Source organism: Lemur catta, chromosome 12, assembly GCF_020740605.2.
Source record: "Lemur catta isolate mLemCat1 chromosome 12, mLemCat1.pri, whole genome shotgun sequence".
Classification (NCBI taxonomy): domain Eukaryota; kingdom Metazoa; phylum Chordata; class Mammalia; order Primates; family Lemuridae; genus Lemur; species Lemur catta.
In genome coordinates this window covers 27,555,453-27,579,257 of record NC_059139.1, presented here as the reverse complement: position 1 = coordinate 27,579,257, position 23,805 = coordinate 27,555,453, and the positions used below count along the sequence as shown (strand labels likewise).

Genomic DNA, 23,805 nt, shown 5'->3' with positions numbered 1-23,805 from the left:
TTTTTTTCTTTTTTCTTTTTTTTATTCTTTTTTCAGCATATTGTGGGGGTACAAAAGTTTATGTTATGTATATTGCCCTTGCCCCCCCCCGACTTCCCCGAGTCGGAGCTTCAAACGTGTCCGTCCCCTAGACAGTGTGCATCGCACTCATTATGTATGTATACACCCATCCCCTCCCCCACATCTGCCCGACAGCCGATCAATGTTATTCCTAAATGTGCTCTTAGATGATGATCAGTGAAACCAATTTGATTGTGAGTACATGTGGTGCTTATTTAGGAAAATGCTCTTTATCAACTCCTTCCTCCACATCACTTTGCATTATTCTTTAGCCTGGATGGACTGAGTGAGAACATAAGAGATGCAGATTTTGGGGGTCCAGAAATCTGTAATATGTCAGAATATCCCTTCTAAAGTATGAGACTAGTTATAGCATCTTGAACCATGAGCACTAAAAATACTTGATGGATTTTGGACACAGCATATATTACATTTGAATATGCTGCTGTAAAATATTTAGTAAATCATAAGAATGTTGTATTTAAGTGGGCCCAGGGTAAGCAAAGGCACTTCAGCAAGTCTAGAAGGCAATACAAGCTGCTCTGTCGTTTGGGAGTATGACCTAGCAGGTTCAACAATACTCAAAATTTCTGTGGTAAATAGGGCTTCCGGAGAGCCTCAAAGATTAACTTAAGAAAATAAGAGAATTACAATGAAGACCTCTAGGGTTTCGGAAAAAACCATGTCCTCTTCAGATAAACTATTCTTTGAGAAACAGTTCCTGGTTTGGTACTAGCCCCTTGCAGAATCTGAATGCCTGACTGTGGGACATCAAGTGACCACACAATTAGGTTGCCAGTCATGAACTATGTGTTAACTAGTCCATCATGCCACAAGGTTGGGAATGTGCAGCAGGAATCCATCATCAAGTGGAAATGGTATAAAAGAGATCAGGTTTGAAGAGGCATGGAATGCACCAGTCATTTGTATGAAGAGTTAGCTCTGACTCCTGTAATAGCGTCTCTTCCTACATTGCTTTCTGTTCCTCAATCTACATTCATTGTTTTTTTCTTTTATAACCAGTTGACTAATGCGAGAAAAATTCAGTTCTGGTACAAATGGTTTTTCACGATACAGTGGCACCAGCCACATTTACAGTCACAATTAGGGGTGTCCCAGAAAGACAATGGTGAAGAAAAATCCTTCCAGTGGGCGGTAAGGTGAGCAGTCCATTTGGTTGTCTCTTCTTTTCACTTCCTACCAAACCTGCCTCAGTTTCTCCAGGCAGATTATTTCCCTCTTCATACTCTCATAATGTCCTGTGTAATGATGGTATAGCACCTTTTGTATTTTCCTGGATAGAGCTGGAACCCATTCTACTAAGTGAAGTATCCCAAGAATGGAAAAATAAGCACCACGTGTACTCACCATCAAATTGGTTTCATTGATCATCATCTAAGAGCACATTTGGGAATAACATTAATCGAGCGTCGGGCAGATGTGGTGGGGAGTGGGGATGGGTGTATATATACATAATGAGTGCGATGCATACCGTCTAGGAGATGGACACGCTTCAAGCTCTGATTCCGGGGGGAGGGGGGGAGCAAGGGCAATATACGTAACCTAAACTTTTGTACTCCCATAATATGCTGAAATAAAAAAATGTCCTGTGTATAGTGCTAATACTGACTTATCACTGTATCACAACTTTCTTTGATCTTGTCTCAGGTGTGATCTTTTTTTTTTTTTTTTTTTTTTTGAGACAGAGTCTCGCTCTGTTGCCCAGGCTAGAGTGAGTGCCATGGCGTCAGCCTAGCTCACAGCAACCTCAAACTCCTGGGCTTAAGCGATCATCCCTGCCTCAGCCTCCTGAGTAGCTGGGACTACAGGCATGCGCCACCATGCCTGGCTAATTTTTTCAATATATATTTTTAGTTGTCCAGATAATTTCTTTCTATTTTTAGTAGAGACAGGGTCTCGTTCTTGCTGAGGCTGGTCTCGAACTCCTGACCTTGAGTGATCCACCCGCCTCGGCCGCCCAGAGTGCTAGGATTACAGGCATGAGCCACTGCGCCCGGTCTCAGGTGTGATCTTGAAGGCAGAGCCTAGGTTGTGCCCATGTCCCCCTCATCTAGAAAATCCTTGGTACACAGTAAATGCTTGCTAACTGTTCTTAAAACCTCCTTATGGTATTAGCTGAGATCAGAGAGCCATGTGGTTTAGTAACAAGACTGGCTTTGGAAACAAAGGGAGAATCCTGCCTCCGCCTCCCTCTAGTACTCTTTACACATCAAGGAACCTCCTGAAGCTCAAAGTCTCTACATTTCAACTGTGAAGGAGGGTAACATTTACTTCATACCAACTCACCAATTATCTGGGGGGTGGGGAGGAGGATGAGACACCTTTGTGGCAGTGGGATAGGGTTTTTCTAAAGAAGTGAGATAATCACACTTTGATGGTTTGGAGAAGGAGGTGTTCTCAGAGAGAAAGGTGGACCTGAGGATAGGAGGTGGGGAAGGTACAGACTTGGCACATGTCCATGAGAGGAACCCCTGTTAAGGTTTTACTTTTTCATGGTTGTTCACTTCCTCCTATGGATAAAAATGATATTTCCCTGGTAATGTAATTCTCTTTAGCTAATCACAACCTTTCTGCATAGTCTTGTTTGGAGGTGTTTTGTTGAATAAGGGGAACAGGGTGTATCAAGAAGTTTGAGCTACCCAGATTCACTGCATCACCAATTAAGAGAGGTCCAATTCTGTTCACTTGGAGCAAAGGGGAGCAGCACAAAATGAAATAACCATGGCAGTCTGGACTCAGAAGCAAACATTTGGTAATCTCTGTTTTTCCCAGGTATGAATCTAGATAGTTGTCTTGAAGATACAGGAAGATGATGCTTGTGTTCTATAAAGATTAGCAACACTGAATATGAACTGTCTGCCTGGATTAGTAAGTGCTCAGTAATTGGCTGCCTTTTGTTAACATTATATACATCCAATCTAGGCACAATTATTATTTGAAGGTAGGAGAGCACTGAGCATATAGCATGGGCTCTGAAACTGTTGTGTTTGTGTTAGCGTTCTGGTTCTAATATGTATTAATTTTATGACTTTGGTCAAATTAGTTAAACAATCTGATCTGTGCCTCAATTTCCACATCAGTAAACTGGGGATAATAGAAATTTACCTCATGGGATTATTGTAAGGATAAATATGTTCATGAGTGTAATGTGCTTAGAACAGTGTCTGGCATATGGTTAAGTGCTGAATAAGAGTTAGCTAAAAATACTCTATAGCCTTCAAAAATGTCATGCATTAGATGACATTGTAAGGTTGTGTAGACTCAGTGGTATGCTGGAGCTGGTTCTGAGTCTCATGAAAGCTGGTTGTGCCACCTCTTCCCAATTTTATGTGCAGCGATGAAACATTGACAACTTAGAATTACCATATTGATAGTATTTACACCATGGAAATTGGCAAATGGTACAAATCTGAACTTGTTCCTTCCCCCCACCGACCCCCTGAAGAACTGGTTGTTAAACATTTACTAGCACACCACTGGTTCTGTTTATCAGAAAAGAACCTTTTTATATTTGGCAGGTGATTCTTTGGGTCCATGGATATTACACAACAATTATTTTTCCATCATATTTTTCACACTGTGAATAGGATCACAGAAGCTTTTTCCCCATCCAGTGATATTATAGCCTGCATTGTTTCTAGAATTCTGGACTAGTCAGAGACTCTGGGTTTTCCCACCATTTACTAGTTTATTAACTTTGGGAAAAATTTCTTAGGTTTTCTGAGCCTTTGTTTTCTCTCTTATGAAATGTTAAAAATATGTCTGACTTGCTCACAACACATATTTTTTATTTTTGAATAAAATAACACATTTGACAGTACTTTATAAAATCAGAACACTATGCAAGTTATTTTTATCATATGGTACCATTTAAAGGAAAGCTAACAATGAAAATCTTTTTACTTTGGATTTTTGACTATAGTACTTTTGGGGAAGTCAAAGTGAATACAATTTCCTGAAAAATCATTTCATCCTTACAGAAAAAGCTACTAACATCTCTTAATGCCCACAGAGAAATCATGTAGAGATTATTATTTTTTTTTTTTTAAAATCAATAGAAAATTGCTTTCCATGTATTGCTACAAAGACTGCTTCCTGGGACTACTGTGCAAAAAGTTATATTCGAAGTTCTGTCTGGGTGAATTTTTTTTTTAACCCAGCAGGCAGCAGTAAGGAGTGAATTATTTTTGTCCAGGTAATAACAGGTAAATATTATTCTGTAGTTTCACCCAAAATATGCTCCTCCTCATGAAGAGTGATATAAGCATTTCTTGGTTTTTTTAAGCCTCAGATTTCAGAGAAAACTGATGTCTTAAATAAGGATGAGAATTTGTTAATATTGATAAATCCCATGTGTTAATCGTTATCTCCTAGTCTGTGGGCTGAACAGGGGGGAAAGTCAAAGTCTGTTTCAGCAGGCAGATAGGGTCACTGTCACTGAGAAGATAATGAATGCTCTAAGACCTCTAAGCCCTTATAAAAATGTCATTACACACATAAAAAAGTATTGTAGTTGAGTTAAGATGAGAGGAATCTGTGGTTATTTTGATCACACACATGCTTTGTCTTTTATTTTTTGGGAAGTTTTATTGAGAGAGTAAGAATTTAATGTCATCATATATAAAGACACTGTTCAGATTCACATTCATCTGAAATTTACTACAACTTTATTTTGTGCCAGGTATGCTACTTTTTAAACAGCTTTTCCCAAGTGTTAATAGATATAATACTGGGTATTCTTTCACCACTTTATGTCTCATTGCTAAATAAATTAGGAAATGATGTGTTAAATTTAAACAGATTTTTTTAACTGTAGAAACTTTAAAATGTCAAAATGTACTATGACTCCCCCAGAGGGGAGTGTAGTATGAGGTGATTTCCAAACTTATTTGACTACAGAATCATCCATTTATGAACATTTTAGAGGTCATGCATGTATTCCCCAGAATACATGCTGGTAAACCCATTCTAGGTGGTTGTTAAGTGAGCTAACAAGCAGAATGTGGCAAAGGCCATTATAAAGTGGTTCAGAGAAGGGAATGATCACTTAAGGATGGATGGAATCAGAGGAGGCTTCATGAAGTAGCATTTGAGCTGGGACATGAAGGCTGAGGGTAATTTTGACAGGCAGGATTGGTAAGTGGGAGCTTTTCAGTTAGAATAAGAGGCATGGACAAGAATATGGGAAAGCTCAAATTTTGTTCCAGCAACGGCAAATGTCTCTTGCTACATCTGTAAAGAGATCCTCTTAGGGTCAACTGAACATTCACCAAATGACTACAGACCCCACTTGGTCCCAAGCTGCTCAGAAGGAAGTAGGACAGGAAGGATGTAGCAGCAAGCTTTCTGCTTTAGAGTCATAGTCATGGCAACAGCCTATGAAGCAGTGTACACAGCTGTTTACACAGCTGTCCAGCAGCTGTTTTCTTTCCCCTTCATCCCCAGTGACAGCTCAGATTGAAGGGAAGGTCCTGAGTAGGTGAAGGAGTTGCCCAGGCTTAGAAGCTCTATGCCCCACTGGAGCCAACAGCTCTTGTTACAACTCCATAGGCACAGCTTCCAGTGTCCCTCTGGGGGACATGCTTAATTACAAAAGTCATCATACTCAAGTCCAAAGTATGGTTTATCTCCAGCTATTTATAGTTTCTCCCCATCCAGATGTAATTTACCAGTCAGAGATCATTTTAACCATTAGCAATGTTGCCTTTGTAACATAATTGACATAATACTCTTATTAGATTTCACACAGAGCTTGAGTGTTAACCAAAGGTCAAAAATCTTATTCAGAAGCTGTGCCCTTTGCATACAGCTCTGAAATATTAAACTAGCAAAGGAGACTGGGACAAATTATGTGGGATCTTGGATTCCAAATAAAAGGCTTGGATTTAAATAACTTCCAGGCTTTTTTTTGTTGTTGTTCTTTTTGTTCACTATTTCCTACCTTAAACAAAGAACATGAAAAGACACATTTTGGTGTAAAAATATGTAAATATTATAGCACTAGAATAGATTTCAGTGTTAGTATGTCTTACTAGAACCTGTCAGAAGTTTAAATATGTAAACACATGGGTAGCTGTCTTCAGCATGCCGTTTTCTATTTTTTGAAATAGCAAAGACTGCTCTTTCAATCCATAGAAGTAGGTAGGCCTTGCTTTTGCTTTACTCTTCATATCTTAAAGCACCTCATATGAATGGTAAGCCTGTAATATTATAAGGCTAAGTCTCACATGGTATGTGTGAGAAATAAATATCTGGTGTTTATAATGGTGACATTTTATTTGTTTTGTCCTGTAAATGGTAAGGCAGTATATGTCCCAATATTTTAGTAAAAGAAGGGACACAACTTTCCAAGCAATATTTCCAAATCAGGAACCCCTGAGGCTTCATTCACCCCATGGTTCTTTTGGGTAATGGCTGCTCAAAGGGCAAAGGCAACAGGTGGAAAAATTTTTCTATACTGATTGTAACCCTCATGTATTATAAAAAGTTGTGGCACTTTGCATTCAACTTGCTGAAGCAATAAATAAACAATTATTCAGCGGGTTTATCAATGCCATCACCAGACTCCTACATCTCAGGACCCAGTGCCTGCACAAGAACCTGTGGTTCAGTAGCTACCCCACCTGGAGCCTGCCTCCTGTAGCAGGAATCTATGCTTCATGGCTTTATTGCTCTCTGAAACTCCTACACCACCTACCCACCCAGCCTCCCTTTGGGGCCTGACATACCTGCTTCCCATGATGACAGGTAGCTAGTCTGACAAACTGACTTGTGCCAATGGGTGAATGGTAGAGGGAGAGCTGCTTTTCCTCCTTCCATACAATATGCTTAAGCTAGAAATGTAGCTTAAAGACAACACCCACGCACCCCTCTCCCCTACCCCACATCCATGTCATTCAACTCCTGTGATACATCCAATACATGGCTCTGTGAGCCTCTGCTCACGGGGAGTCACAGCCCAAGGCACAGTCCAGATAAGGCAGCAGGATATTTCTTAGCTGGGCTCTTGTCTCCTCAAAAAAGAGAGGGAGGGAGCTGCCTCCTTTGCCTCTCTGTATTTCAGCACATTAAAAAAAAAATCTTCATACTCAATGCAAATGTGTTTAAACCAATTGTACTGAGCTCCCCTTATAACGGGAAGAATTCATAGTATACAATCTGGTTTAGGATGCTTTTCATGTTGGTGTTTGACAATAGAAGTGTTAGGTAGATAGCGAGGGATTCTGGGTCTCCTAGGGAGGAAAGTGGGTGCTGCTGTGGTTCACCACAGCACCCCCCCCCTGCCATGGGCTTTCAGAGAGGCTCATGGGAGATCTGCATGCCTAGTAAGACTCAGGTCACATAACTCCCAACTGTCCAATCAAAGTGGTTCCATGGTGACGTCTGAGCCATGAGGGAGGTCCCAATCCAGGCACTATAAACCAAGGTCAAGACCATAACTAAGTCCCTATTTTGCTCTCTCCCTTTTGCTGTGTCAGTGGGTCCGGTTGTGTGTGTGTGTGTGTGTGTGTGTGTGTGTGTGTATATATATATATATATATATATATATATATATATATATATTTAGTTCTCCAGCTAATTTCTTACTATTACAGGGTCTCACTCTTGGTCAGGCTGGTCTCGAACTCCTGATCTTGAGCAATCCTCCCACCTCGGCCTCCCGGAGTGCTAGGATTACAGGTGTGAGCCACCGCGCCCGGCCAATAAACCTCATTTTTGTGCTTGCCTTTGGTGCGTCTCGTCATTCTTCGGCATGAGTGCACCAAGAACCGACATTTCAGACTGAAACCCGACAGAAGCACACCATCAGGAATCCAAGAAAATAAATTTATTAAACTTTGAAGGAAAAAATCCACAGACATAAAGAAAGTTAAATATAAACCGCAGGACACAACTAGTCATACTAGTGAATAATGGCTTGTGTGGCCAGCAAAGTACCAAAATGACATTCTGAGACTGATTGAGGTATTTAGCTATTTTTGGCTATAGAAATGTTGTCAGCCTATTGTGAAATAGTAAGATAGTTCTTCCAAACACACAGCTTTAAGTTGAATTAGGTTCTACACTGATGATATTTTATATGAAACTAAATTATGTAGCTCTTGGAGAAAACCATAGCAGCAAGGTAGCAGAAAATCTATTAAACATCTATTATTATACAAAGTAACATATTGAACTTTAAAGACCCAATTCTAGCCTTTCTTTGTCCTTCCTGTAAGAAAGAGGGAATTTAAAATTACCAACCATTAAGCTTGCTCCTGAAAAGGTCTGAGCTAAATGGCAAATACTATTTAAGTTAAAGATAACTTCAAAGTTTTAAGCTTTTTAAAAAAAATGAGAAGTATTTTTCAGTGAGATGAGATTCCTCTCTCTATCATAAATCTTTTGGGAGCTATCCCAATGTTCCTAAGAATGATGGTTAGGATAGTAAGGGATTAGAAAATAATTTATAAATTACTCAGGCACCTTCTTTTTCTTCTAATTGCCTGCTTTGGGGAGGAAATAAAAAATGATGAAGCTCCTTCTTTTATTATTTTAAATAAATTGTATAAAAGGTTTGGTGAGAAAGAAAATTTTTGCTATTGGTTTAAGTAATTTTGAGTTATCTGTGGGGATTGAAAACCTTGTTTCTTTTGTCCCTCATTATCATGAAAATGTCTGGTTATAGGCTGTAAAACAAAAACCTATTTCTTGAGCTCTTCCTTCCATTACCTGGTTAACGTCATTCAACCTGCTTCAACTTACAAAATGCTTCTTGTACCTTATTCCCTTCTTAGGTAACTATGAAATAAAACCCAGTTGGGTTTGTAGAAATTCCACTGTATAGGTTGTAGAGTTTATCTCTCATCATCTGTGCACACTAAAATCTTGCTCCATGAGCAACTGCAACACTTTAGCATCCTGGGCAATATGAACCATATGAACCACCTATAACTTCTACTTCTCTTAGCATGTAGCTCTCTGGCATGAATGAAAACTGGTTGAAGAAAGTTTTTTTTTTTTTTTTGCTTTTGATTTTTTTGGTTCATGGTCAGTTGATCTGTGCAAACATTTTAAAGTTTTCTAAATTAACAAATATTTGTTTAAAAATTCAGATAAAATAAGTATGTTCCAATAATGCAGGTTACTACAAGCATTTTAGAATTGTTTAAGGAGTTTGGAGAGGTATAAAAGGCCTTGTAAAAAACTAACTTATTATTATTTTTTTTTGGTGCATTGACAAAAGCATTAAACCAGCTTTAGACTGTAGTTGCTACATTCCTTAGATGGGTAGTCATAACTACAGTACACAGTGTTTAGTGTAATATAAAATAGCCATGCTTGAAATCTAAATTATTAAAAATATCTTTATCAATTTTATGTCAAAATAAATGTTTTAAATATCCAAACTATTTTTGCCTTCTTACCTATAGTTTTAGTTCCCAATTATTTAGAAAAGAAAAAAATTAGCCTGTGCTATGATTTGCATTCAATTTTCCTGAATTGCAAAAGCCACCTGATTTTTCGCTTTTTCAAAAAGCATGATTTACTATACATTAAAAACACAGCCATTCAATGCTTAGTATCACAAAATTAACACCCACAATAACAAGACAATCACTGCCACTAAACAGTCTCTGAGACAATTATTTAAAATATTTACAATTCACAATAGTAATATCTATCCAATTAAGCATTCTTCTTATTTTTTCTTTTTAATATCATGTTTCAACATTTCAGGAAAAGGCATTTAGAATCCACGCCTCACCCTCCCACCCTGCAACCCCCAAAAAGGTTTAAACATTGATTTGGTTTAAGCATTCATACCCTAGCCAATTCTTTGCCGTTAAATATGCAGCTCTTAGGAAATCAAAGAAAGGCTATGGCATGAGTTTGTTCAGTTGGTCTGTGCTCACATAGCCACACGATGAGAGAAACTCTTTGTCAGGCAAGGGCAAGGCAGTCGCATTGAGTATGAGGCCCTGTGGACACTGTACTATATGAATGGAGGTATAGTCTGGGACAGGCAGCTCAGCATCTGGAGCGCGTTCTGCTGTCCCAGACCTCCCAGCAGTAGTGGTAAGGCTTTCTGTGGTGATGTAAATGTCCTCCTGGTTAAAGCTTGGCTCTACGTGTGATTCCATCTCAACGTGAGGGACCACTGCGATGCACTTTTTGGCATCTGCCTCACAGAAGTAGGCGTTGTCCATGATGAAGTTAGCTTGGCAGAGTGAGACCAATTCTGGATGCACGTCGCACTGGGATATCCCTGCCTTATTCTTTTGGCCCGGAGAAAGGACCACACTCCCTGCTGGTGTAATGTCGCTCACCTGGGCATAAAAGTCAATGTTTGCCAGTGAACTCGGATTGCTTAGCTGAGTATGGGCAGCTTGATGAGTTGACTCAGTTCCAACAACAAGACATGGTCGTGGTTTGCTTTCCTCTGCTAGGACAACACTAGGCTGCTGAGTAGCAGGGGAAGCATCAGGGTAAAGTGAATTATTTTGATTCTTCTGGTCAAGGCACACAAGATCTGCTTCCCCTTTTAATCTCTGTGGCTGAGCAACCTCTGAGGTACCATCACACATGTCACTGGCATTGAAATCAGTCTCTAGAATGTCAGGTTCATAACAGCTGGTACGTCCAGAGTCATCATCCTTCGCCCCTAGGATATTAAGTGATTTTTGATGGTCATTGCTTAGAAGTCTGTCTGTGTCTGATCCTTCAGCCTTTTCATCAGGGTCATCAATGTCTAGCTCAATAAATTCAACCCAAGAGTCATCATTGTAGAATTCAGGTTTATAGTTATCATGAATGGCTAAAATTGTGTTCACTTCCTCTAATTTTCCTTCCTAGGAAACAGAAAGAAAATGAAGATTTATGAAAAGAAACTCATAATGATTAAGTGATTATGCAAATAACAGTCAGAGATTAATTATGGTTACAATAAGAACAACAGTAACAACATATAATAACAAAAAGTAAATTAGTGTGAAACTCTTAAATACATACATTTTCATGGTTTTAAAAGGTGTAATATTTAAAAAAAATTTCTCCAGGAGATGAGGTACAAAAAAATCAAATGTGATATCTATATAGCTTACAAAAAACATTCAACATATGACAGTATTCTTCAGGTGTCACTTAGTGCTATCTAAAATTTAGATAGATTTATTAATTACCTTGAGGAGATCTGGATCTATTCCTTTAATCTTTGGAACTGGAACTGGGGGTAGAATCAGCATCTTAATCCTTGAAAACAAATAAAATTTTGGTTTGACATATCTTAAAATTTACTGTCTTATTTAAAAAGAAATAAAATATTGGCAATACTATTACTTAATCCAGATATTATGCTCCTTTACATAATTGGAATATGAAAAAGAAAAGGAAAATATTAAGTAGTAAACAATAAAGAAAAACTGTAGAAGAAAGAAAAAGAATAACAAAAAAGCCCTCATCTGAAGTGCACTTGAATAAAATGTGGTTTTCCCATAATCTTTTTTTTTTCCTAATGCTTCTTATTGACAACCAGCTTTAGTATTTGGGAGTCAGAAATTTAATTCCATTTGAAGCCAATTTCCATGTCAGTTATAAGGAAGGCAATTTTAATGTACATCTCATCAGTATTTTGCAGACAAAAGAAAGAAGAAAGAGCCAATCCACACGGAGCCAAAATTATTCACACTCTTGAAAAAGAGCAGACTGGGATGAATTAGCACTACATGGTTCACATGAATTATAACATTATCCAAGATGACTCATCAACCACAGTGTTACTGCAGGGTTCATTTCAGATGAGATAGACTAAATTTGAACTATCTCTAACTAATCAGTATGGATTTATATACAGAATTCTATGATGCATTTACATTTTCTGTTCCAAATATTTATTTTTGGTTGTAATTCATTTCAATGTCTATCCTGCCTGTGTGGTGCCTTATTGTATACCCAGAACTGGCATAATTCCTGGCATATGGAAGGTGCTCAATAAACATTTCATGAATCAATCTGAATGAATCATTTATTTTGCTCATTAGTGTTGCTGGAATTTATGTTTTAAGATCAACATTGTAGGACTGGAAAAAAGCTCTGAGATTGTACATTTCAACCAACTCATTTTATTGTTAAAATAAAAAACTCCTAAGTGTTTAGAGATGCCACTGTTGGGCAGAGATGGTAATCTGATTTTTGGACATCAGTTGATATTCCACTCAGCATGAATGGACAGTCTAGTCTATTCAACAAGGAACACATTCTCTGAATATTTCCACCTGCCATTTTACCTAATCCAAGAAATCAGCCAAATTTGAGTAGCCTCTACTATGCTTATTCAATGTTAAAACAAATTGTTACTGATGAATAGCAGATATAGAAGTAAATATTGCAAACAATAATAACTGCTATCATTTTTGAATGCTTCTGATAAATCAGACATTGTGGGATATACTTTGCACTAAACTATGGATTGGCAAATTATGGCTTGTGGGCCCAATCTGGCCAGCCACCTGTTTTTGTAGATGAAGTTTTATGGGAACACAAGCATCTTCATTCATTTATATTTGTCTATGGCTGCTTTCATGCCATGGTGGCAAAGTTGAGTAGTTGTGACAGAGACTGCATGGGTCAAAAAGCCTCCAAATTTACTGACTCCTTATAAAATAAGTTTGTTGACACCTACACTAAATATTTCATTTAATCTTTGTAACTACCAGAGAGGCAGATGATATTATCTATGCAAAGATTTGGAGAATTAAGAAACATGTTCAATTCATGCACTGATACTTTGCACAGCTGGGGCTCAAACCCATAGAACTTTACTTGGCCAAAGGCTCAGTGAAAGCCTGGGGTCCTGGAATGAATGTGTTGACTTGTTGAGGACTTGTATAAAGAGGTGCATATCACAAGGTGTGCTTAGTCACCAGCCTAAGCCTCTTAATGTCCTGTACAACTTCCCAGACAGAACCTAAACATGTAAGTTCTCTGAGATGAACACAACAAATTGAATTTTATATAAATGGTAAATATATAATTGGAGATAAAAGTTTACTGAGTTGATTAAAATTTCCACTCACAATTTACAAAGGAAAGTATCAAATAACAAATGGAAACACACATGGAAATCTAGACAACTGGCAAAAACATGCAAAGAACACTATTTCATACCTACCTTTGTTGTTTAGAAAATACAAATACAAATAGCATGACCATTAGCCCAAATAGTCCAAAGATTATAATTAAGAACCATGGAAGCTGGAAGTCTGAAACAAAGAAGAATATTTCACTCACAGAATTATGAATAGGTGAAGCAAAGTTTACATTTCACTTTTGTTTTTCACATAAAAATATTTCCTAATTTGTATTCACTTAGTAAAGTCAGTGATTTCACTTCACAGCCACTGAAACAGAAGGCAATAAATTAGGTGTTTTTCTGTTCTAAGAACACCTCTTTCCAATTTTTAAAACCTTTCATATATGTTAAAAAAACTTCAAAATATTAATAAAGAAACAGTATATAGTTCAAACACAATGCATGTTAAAAAAAAAAATAACCTGCTTTAAGCATCTTACATACCCAGAGAGTATCATTAAAGGCTTCAGCTCTAGTACAAAGGTGTTACTCGTTAACATGCTACCTAAAGAACTTGGTTCTTTTTTTTTTTTTTTTTTTTGTAAAGTGTAGTGATATTTTTTAGCCTCCAGATTGAGGATCTCTTCAAAAGATAGGGGCAGATGTTTTATTTATGAATCATGGTAGAAACTTCTTAGAAATGTGGAACATATATTTTCAGCTTTAAATATACATTTATAAATTAAATTACTAACCTAGTAACATTTTTTATATACTCGTATATATCATTTGACAGAAAGGTCATCACTGAGGCTCCCATCTTCAGGTTTTAGTATATTCTGTATCAGACTTGGGGTAATCTGTTTGTAAAACTTCTACTTCATTCCTTAAGACTAAGTGCCTCCTAACTACCTTGCAGTTTGTTGCCAATATTCTTACCACAGTGGCAGAGGCTAACCGTTTTTTAATAAAAAAGACGGGAGGGATTTACCTTTACATTGCTTGTTTAAAAGTAGGCTTTTATGCTGTAATAGTCTTTTCTTATTTAATAATTATTAAAATCCCCCAGGGAGATATTATGGACATTTTAAAGGATCAGTAGGGGAAAGAATACCATTTTGTATCTTGTGGTATCTATAATTTTATATCAATGAATATTCAGGATCAGAACATAAAGCTAGAGCTGCTGCTTCTTTATTTTTTTAACATGGAAGGAAAAGCCAGTTTAAAAAGTATCTATGTTACATAAATTAAATGCCACCATATTAAACTTAAAGGGCATGTGGCAATTGTATTTTTTAAACCAAAATTGCATTATATCAAATAGTTTGGAAACAAAAAGCCAGTTATCTTGAGTTTAGAAAAGATGGTGCTATAGAAAATTTCACCAAAGTACTATTTAGTGTCATGAGATTCTATCTGTATAGTAAATGCAGAAATATAAATTTAATTTCTCGGTAGCTTGTGTCTGTTTTATTAACAAACCTTAACTCCTCATATGGCCCTGTAAACTTTCTGTTTTCCATGAAGATGGGCTATAGCCAATTCCCACTTGTGAGTGATGAGTGATAATATTACACATTTACTGCTCATTACGAATCACCCTTCTTTATTTCTGTGTCTAAAAGTTTTGATTCTTTTATTCTGAATTCATAGGTCTCAATTTTACAAGCTTTAATTATCTTTGTGGTTCTCCTATATGGGGTCTTCAAATATTCCACATCTCCTTTGAGCCCAACACTATTCATTAGGCCTTTCTCTAGGTAAAAGCCACACCTCTATTTTCTAAAACCAATAAACACTTGCCATTGACTACCTATGCTGACTCATTATTAGGCTTTTCTTACATACAACATACACATCCATCCACATAGATACAGACTTTCTTTCCTAGCCATTAGAAAAACATTTATTTCTGATTATAAATTCAAAACAGACTCATTGTAGAACATTTTAGAAATACAGAAATACAAAAAGAAAAGAATCACCTGAAATGCCACTATCCATAGATAACCACCATTTTCCCATCTCTAAACTTCCTACTCCAGGATTTTTCCTGAACTAAATAATTTGGAAACTAAATCCTCTTTCTGCTTTTGCAATGGATAATATCTGTTACAGATAGTGAGCTTGTGGTCTCACACCCTGATATTTGATGTTAATATATCTTGATCTGGACAACATGCTGACAGTGTAGGGATGTATCAACTTTTATATTAACAAAAGCCATGTTAGCTGCCATTTTAATCTTTTATTTTTTTTACCTTCTTCACATGCAAATAGGCTCGTTTGAGGAAGTGTTACATAGAGCACCTCACTGAATTCGCCATATTTTTCTGAGTTTCGTTGTCTGGATCTCACACGTACTTCATATTCTTTATCCAGTCTCAACGAGTATACTGGAACTGATGTTGACAAGACAGGGTCCATCTTTCAAGACAAAATAAAAAAGCTTATTGGCTAGAGACTCAACAATTCAATGAAATAAAATCTATGGGTGTTCCCCCACTTGTATTCAGAATGGATTTCTATAAAGTGGGTAATATTTTATTAGCATTGTGAGAGTTTGCTATTTATAGGAAGACTGAGGCAAATAATTATATAAATATTTTGTTAAATGGGTAACAGTCTTCAAATTTACTTTGTTAGAACCCAAAGATATGACAGGCTTGCTTAAAGAAATACAGCTATATCTTTGCATTAGTTGCCAGATATACCAAGATTAAAGCATAATAGAATTATGAGGAATGTCAGAACTGTGAAGATCGCTACAGATATGTTGCCTACATATCTGGGATATTACAGTTTTGTTTAAGAGGAGACATAAGAGTAGAAAAAAACTAACATATTTCCACACCAAAACAAATTATAGCCATAGCAATTTCTATTAATATATCTGTGTTCTGTGGAAATTCTGGGTAATCATTCATATAATAACAGAATTATAAAGGGTCCTGGAAAAATCATAGCTGCCTTTATTGGACTTTCAAATAATTTTATTAAAAGCAACTACATACCCAATCTGCTTGTTCTAGAAGGCTTAAAACAACCTCAAAATAGTTTGCTATTTAAAATCTGCAAAGAAAAGTCACTGGAGTCCTTTGGTAATGAACATCAGCATCTCACAACCCTTAAGGGCAGGATATTCCTTTACCTTCCCAGGGAAGGGTAGACTGAGACGATGAGACTTTTAAGACATATTGCTATCAAAGAGGCAGATCCAACTACTGAGGATGTTTCCTCTAAGTCAAATACTCAAAGCAGGTATTCAATGTGCTTTTCATATATTTTTAGGTAGAACATCTTGTTCCCTTCTGTTTGTAGAAAACTAGGAACACTCATTTTTTCCCAACAGCATGAACTTTCACATAAATAAAATTCTCATAATTTGTTTTATTAAGTCAGCAGCTGGGCCTTCAGCTTCTAAAACAAATTTTTCTTTCTCCCTCAATTAGTTTCTACCCACAAAATAACTTTTTTCCCCCATGTTTACATGAGGTGTTTTATTTGCATCTTTTATAGGAGTCGCTGAATATATGGAATATATTAAGGCCTAAACTGCCTTTTATAAGGCAGGATTATGAATATGATAATTTTTCTTAAAATATTTTAAAAGCCTATATCTCCATTTTTGAAGCCCTTACTACTCTGTTACTGTCACCAATACTATCTATTTAAAGATTTCACTACTAACAGAACCAAAAAAGGGCTGTCAGTGATTCAACCTGTGTCCCCCACTCCATCTTCCCTCAGTCCTCCACTCTAGCCACACCAAACTCAAATTTTCTCACATGGCTCCCACTGTACCCCACGTTCCCACCTGCCTGTGTGGGGGTATCTATTCCTCATCCAATTCTGTGCAAGTGTTAAGGTCCATGGTTCATACTTTGAGAACTGCTGCTCCAGGTACCAAGCACAGGGCCTTGCGCACAGTGGTTACTTATTTCAATACCAGGTTGCGGAATAAATGTTTGATTGTAGCTTGGATTTAGAAAGTCTTGTTCGACTTAGCATTCAACCAGGCTTTTTTTGCACCAAGTTGCAGAATAGATTTAGATATTAGATTTAGATATTTAGTTTAGATATCTAAATTAAAATGATTCAGAAAACAGAACCTCAAAGCCCAGCACTGTAACTGTTCAAAGCTCCTCCAAACTTAACTTTTCTCTAATGACAAAATTGGCTTCTTTTGCAGTGGTTCACTGAATGGACAGGGCCTGGTGTCTTAAAATTCTGGGAGTAAGCAGTGCCAGGCTGCTGGGCACCACCTGACAACCGGCCAGAAACCACTAGGCTTGGCCAGGGCTGTGGCTGTGGTTAGACAGATTTAGAATTAGTTAAATTGGGAGCAGCATGATAATCCTGTTTTTCTTCTTGTTGTGTGCCAAGTGGAATTTATCTAAGTGCCGAGTTCCCATACACTTTGTAAGAGAAGTAAGGGGTTCAGAGGTCAACCAGTACCATGCTCTCTATTTGCCTCCATATAAGAACCCCTTAGCTTGATTCTTCTCTGAGGTCTGTAACAAAACATCTCTCTGAAACCTCTAATGGATAAGTTCCCTCCCTCTGTCTCCCATCTGTAGACACTTATGAACTTATTTTAATGGGGAAGTCTTGTGAGTAGCAGCAATTAAAATCATGGGAAAATATTTGGCCATGGTCCACTGCTGACCTTGATCATAACCCTTCCCATGTTTAGTCACATCCCCAAAGACAGCTAAGTGGCTAGTCTATAATTTGGCTCTAAAGTTAAACTAGACACTAAGAATGACTGGGGAAATAATTTTCCTTTCCTTCCACAGGCTTCTATAAGCATCTCCTGTCTTACAGAATTTCAAGGTGATATTTTAATGATTAGATCAGTTTTCCATCAAATAAAAAATTAGGCAGCATGGGCATGTGGCATTAGGTCAAAAGGAAGTCTAATTACAAATGAGAGACAGGTTGTTGAAATAGAAAGAAAAATCAAAGTGTAAGATGTAGTGACATCTTACCATTTTCCATTGAGTTTCATTTACTTCTTTGTATTGAAGTTCATACTCCAGAACTATCCATCCTTTCTGAACATCCGCATTGGGTGGTGGTTCCCATCTCACTTGGATATCTGCATGAATCCCGGTCAAACTGATGTTCAGTAAAGTCCAGTTGAGGCCAATGGGTGGATCTGGTTGCACTGCACAATTCAACAGAGAATTAGTACACAGAGAGACACAACTTGATATTAATGGAGTGCTTTCTTCTGAAAGGACCAAATTACTTTAAATATTTTGATTGTTCATACTCTTAATTCTTCCAACATTCCCATCCGTATAACTCTCACTTTATAAGAGAATACCATCTTTTACTTAAGAATGATCCGTTTTTAATTTTTAAAAAGCCCCTACAAAAATTCTTATTAAAAAAAATCTGATCACTAACTTTTTTTTGAAGATTTGGTATATTTTACATTTCTCCCATCCAATTATAATCAGGCCTAACCCTGATTCACCAGGCCTGACCCTGCTTAGCTTCCGAGATTAGACGAGATCATGCGCATTCAGGGTGGTATGGCCGTAGACCATCTTTTATTTCTTTTAGCTCTGATAGCATTTATTCTAGTTCTGACAGCATTAATGCTTTAGGATTTTGGCAAAGGAATTAATTTTCACTAAAATCTGAAGGAGCAGAGAGTCAAAATGACCTACAGCACTTAGACAAGGGGCTTCTTTGAACTAGGGGTAGAGACACATTTTTTTCCAAACTGTGTCTGGCCTGGGACAGGGACATTGTCTTACTCATTTCTGTGTTGCTATTAGTGCAATCTTTCTGCACACTCTGCTAATGTTCCTTAGCACCATGGTCTTCCTAGCTACATGTGATCATTTCTTCAGACATAAGAAGGAAGACATTACACTACTCTCTTAAATGAAGATTCAGTGTTTTCTGCCTTTACTTAACTGCCACATGAACAATTTGAAATGGCATTTTGCTCAGTTTTCACTGATAACTTCTACATTCTAAGGTAAATCTCTTGCATTCTGCTTATCAAGACCTCAAAGACCAGGCTGATGAAGAAAGATGTGGATTCCAAAGCTTGGAATTATACTAAGCTTATATTCTAGATAGTCCCCAGTAAGTTATTGCTAGTTAGGTTTCATTAGTGAGGGTTTTGAAAATCACTTGCAGATACAGAGTAAACTTTACTTTCTTTTTTTGCCATGCCATATATAGAAGATCACCTAGGGTGTTGCAAAGTCTGGGGCACTAGAGTTGATCAGAGATAGGCCTACAGATAGACACCATGAGGATCTCTTACTGGCTGTCAAATCTGGTGGCCAAAGAAGAAAACTCTTGCATTCACCCTGAGTGAAAACAGACCTTATGGTGGAGGAACATGCTATTTGTCACTGTGTAGTAGACACTACTTTTTTAAAAACAGGGAGAGTCCAAATTTGACTAATCATGACTACATTTTGAAAACTGAATTGGAATGGTATGCCAAATGGCCAGACTACACATGCCCACATAACGGCAGTAATAACTCACCCTTTTGGATTTGTTGGGGATTGAGGAATCTTGAAAATCAAAGCTTAACCCTCTAAGTGACCAAACTATAAAAATGTTTTTGATGGAAAATTTTCTAAAACTTATTACTCATCTTGCATCTTAAAAATTTCCTTTTCCACTTTAGATAGAGGATTTGGAGAAGACTTGGTACCACCGTGTATATAATATATGGCACAATAATAATCTCTCCTTGACCTCCATACATACATCCACATGCCGTACTTGAGAATTCCTTTGAGACATTTAAAAAGTATCTGAAAGTTAATAAGCCCCAAACAAGCTCCTGGTCTTTCTTTTCCAAAACTGCTCTTCTTTCCTCTTCCTCATCTCTGTTAATGCGGACCCTATCCCTCTCTAGTCGCTCAGGATAAAAACCATGAAACTCTTCCTTGACTCATCCTTCCCTCACCACGTCACATTCCATTAACTGCACTTTCAAGATGTACCCAGAATCCAACCCCTTCTCACCACCTGCACCTCTATAACCTGGTCCTGGCCATTGTTGCTTCCACCCCTCTTGCTGCTTTCTCCTCCTCACTGTTCTCCCTCCAGTCTGTTCTCCACACAGTCCTCAGTAAAGTTGACACAGTGATGATCTTAACACGTAAGTTAGATCATATCACTCGTCATCTGAAATCCTCCACAGGCTTCCTACCGCATGCCAAGTGAAAGCCAAAGTCATTATCATGGCATACAAAGTTCTATAGATGGACTCTCTGTCAGGCCTGGCCTCTCACCAGTCTCCTTGCTCACTCTGTGCTGTTCCTTGAGTGAGGAGAGGCACGTTCCCACCTCAGCATCTGTACTGTTGCTGTGCCCTGTGCTAAGATGCCCTTGCCTCAGATACACACATGATTATCCTCTCATTTCCTTCTTTACTCCAGTATCACTGACTCAGGAAAGCCAATCCTGATAACCCCACTTAACAGTGCAATCTCTGCAACACTCTGATTCTCTTTCCCTATCTTTCTCCATAGCATTGTCGCTTTCCACCCTCACTGGGATTGAATCCCACCAGGGCAGATATTTTCTATCTCGAGCCCATATAACACTGCCTGTCCCATGGAAAGGACACAATAAATATTTGCTGAGTGAATGACAAAATGTCTAACTAATATATCACTTTAAATCCAAAGATTAGCCCTGTGAGGCAGTAAAATCCATACATAATATATGGGAAAACTGAGGCTTGTAGTGATTGACATCTTTTTCAAGATCTACTAGGGTTACCTCAGTTTTTTGTTCTCTTACTCCCAGGCTCCTTGCCCCATGCTATTGTGTTGTAATCCTGCCTGTCATCATTTTTTGCCTTAATCATCTCAGTCTTCTATCTCTCTACTTCTAGGCTGCCCCACTCCAATCCAGCCTCCATATTGCAGCAAGATTTCTTTTAAACTGAAACATAAACATTTTTTGAGGAAGTATTTTAGCAACACTATTTCCACATCTGTTAGGCCATTTGGTACTTTTGCCTATAATAAAAGTATCATTTATTGAATGTATATGCTATGCCAGCTCCTAAATTAAGCGATTCCTGTGGTAGGTAATTTATTATTCCCATTCTACAGATGATGTTTCTGGAGCTTAGGAAAGTTTTAAAAACATTCCTTTATTAAAACAGTGCAGAGAGTCAACTTTTAAACTACAGAGATTTGCAGAGAATCCCAGAGAATAGTGAAGTTTTGGACCTGGGTTTCTCCAACTCATGGTGGGGGAAAGTGAAGAGGCAGCTGATGTGTGCTCAAGGCTGAGGGAGGTATTATGTTTGGTGGCAGCAGCACTATGCAGATATAATGATAAATAAGATTAAGTCCCTAACTTCAGGCTAGAAGAAATCTCAGAAATTGAGGCATAAATAACATGACAGGTGGTATTGTGTGGCCTCAAGAGAAGAGAGAGAGCAGGGGTTCTGGAGCTACACTACCTAGGTCCAAATCCCAGAGCTATCTACTTACCAGCTATTTGACTTAAACTAGTCATTTAACTGCTCTGAGCCCTAGTTTCATCATCTATAAAATGAGAATTATAATAGAATCTATCTCACATGATTATTATACCTGACACACAGTAAGTCCTTGGTAAGCGCTAGCTATTATTATCTTCAGGTCATTTCCCTATTTAAACATCTACAAAATTACCTTCTGGCAATAAGATAAAGTCCACATTCCTTTGTGGAGCTCACAAGACCACTGATGATTTCTCCAGCTGGCCAGAAGGCCTGCCTAACTGCTCCTGGGTCCTTGAACACTCTGTGCTGTTTGTCACTTTTGGAACTTAGTAGCTGCTGGAAGGCATAGTCCACTGTGATAGTTGGCAATTCTCACTCATGCTTTAAGAGATAACTGAACTGCCACCCTCTCTCAATGTAGCCCTTCCTCATCCCTCGGGGCCAGTCAATAATTCATGCCTTTGGTCACCACTTTGGTCATTCTGCATTCCACACACCTTGAGTCCAGCACCTACTACATTGTACTAAAATTATTTGTGTACACGCCAGATTCCCCTCTTGGACTGTATCTTACTCATTCTATAGCCACCACCCCCAGCATAGTGCCTGACACAGAGCAAGTCAGCCAGGTAAATGAGGAGGGCTGGTTATTGGCAGGGATGGGGTTAGGACACAGATCTTAACCCAGTAGTCTTTATACTACCCCCTTCTGCTATCCCATTAGCTACAGCTCAATAGCTACCCCCACGGATGTTAGGACATACATGAATTTGTCTCTCCAAACTATGCAATTGGGTTATCGTTTTTGCTTGTTACAGTTTTCTCAATATTTTCCCTCAAACCCAAGCTATAGGATTTTATTTGTTTCTTTCTGCAGCTTCAAGCTGCATTCTCCTGTCTCTTCCAGTGTACTGATGTCCAGGAAACCACATATGAGAGGAGCACATCTGAGAGAAATGACCAAGGAATTCCTGTAAGCAACAAACGAGCTTATGTGGATAGATTTTGAGGCACCAAGATCAGCTACTGAAAGTCCTTCTTTGATTCTATTTTGCTGTTTATACCATTGTAGTATAAACACAAATATACTAAGTATGGATAGTTGTTTGTTTTGCTTTGTTTTGTTTCCCCCTTGTGTCCACATGATGGACGAAGGGTCCTCTGTTTGCATCTTTCATTGAATCCACTGAGCTGATGATCTCCAATGTTTGTTTTGAGATCTTATAAACATGTCTTTAAATGGTTCATGGCTGTTTTGTAAATGTAAAATTCCAGAATTATTATACTTTGTGATAAAGAAAATCTAGGCTTTGATTATAGCAATGATAGAGGTCAAAACCCAGTATATTTCAGTAGATCTGAATATAATCATCATATTAGACAATTAGGAGAGAAGGAATCTTAAGAGTATATTAAGTTCATCCCTTGCAGTGGCACACAAGAATGCAATCCAGCTTTAAAGACCTAAAGGAAAAGACTCCACAAGGCTCCCATTCCTTTCTTCACAACATTTACTGCCAGGCTGCTTTATGTTAGCGTCAACTTAAATTACTCCTACCCTTTTTCTCTTTTTCACCAGCTGATCCCATCTCCAGCAAACTAGATCTCCACGTACCGATAGAGCACTATTACAGTCTTCCTACATGGTTACATTTGGACATTGAGGGCTTTCCCACTTACTTAGTCTGAACCTATGTCAAACGAAACACAAACCTGTGATTTACCTATTTCCTCAACAGAGAAGCACTTTTGATCCACTGTACCACCATTGTTAGTTAGCTTGATACAGTAAGGTATCCAAATGGAGGTATATGACGAATTAAAGTAACAGCTGTTTTCTCCAGCGGAGACATAATCGGGGCATTCTTTCCATTCTTGGGTCCATTCTTGAGTGCTCCTGAAATGGAGAATACAAAAGGATAATCTTTCCAAAAATCATGCCACAGCTTAAGTCAAAGTGAGGTGCTCGACAGTCAGATTCAATAAACTGGAACACAAATACTTTGTGAGGAAATATTTTAGCAACACTATTTCCACATCTGTGGACAGTGTCATCAGTGTCTAAAGGCTACTAGGAGGCCATTAGGTACTTCTGCCTATAACAAAAGCATCGTTTATTGAATGCACATGCTATGCCAGCTCCTAAATTAAGTGATTCCTATGGTAGGTATTATATTAT

At 37.9% G+C, this 23,805-nt stretch overlaps 1 protein-coding gene across 11 annotated transcripts in view; it reads right to left on the bottom strand.

Moving 5' to 3' along the window:
* Positions 1-8,742: 8,742 nt before the first annotated feature.
* GHR (growth hormone receptor) overlaps positions 8,743-23,805 on the bottom strand; it is a 227,464-nt gene continuing 212,401 nt past the window's right edge. For all 11 annotated transcript variants that reach the window (XM_045565745.1, XM_045565741.1, XM_045565744.1 and 8 more), the window contains 6 exons: positions 23,351-23,523; positions 18,127-18,305; positions 15,397-15,562; positions 13,232-13,322; positions 11,244-11,313; positions 8,743-10,913 (listed from right to left, as the gene is read on the bottom strand). In XM_045565745.1, coding sequence (XP_045421701.1) covers positions 9,942-10,913; positions 11,244-11,313; positions 13,232-13,322; positions 15,397-15,562; positions 18,127-18,305; positions 23,351-23,523 — 1,651 coding nt within the window. In that variant the 3' untranslated portion in view covers positions 8,743-9,941. The remainder of the gene's footprint in view (positions 10,914-11,243; positions 11,314-13,231; positions 13,323-15,396; positions 15,563-18,126; positions 18,306-23,350; positions 23,524-23,805) is intronic.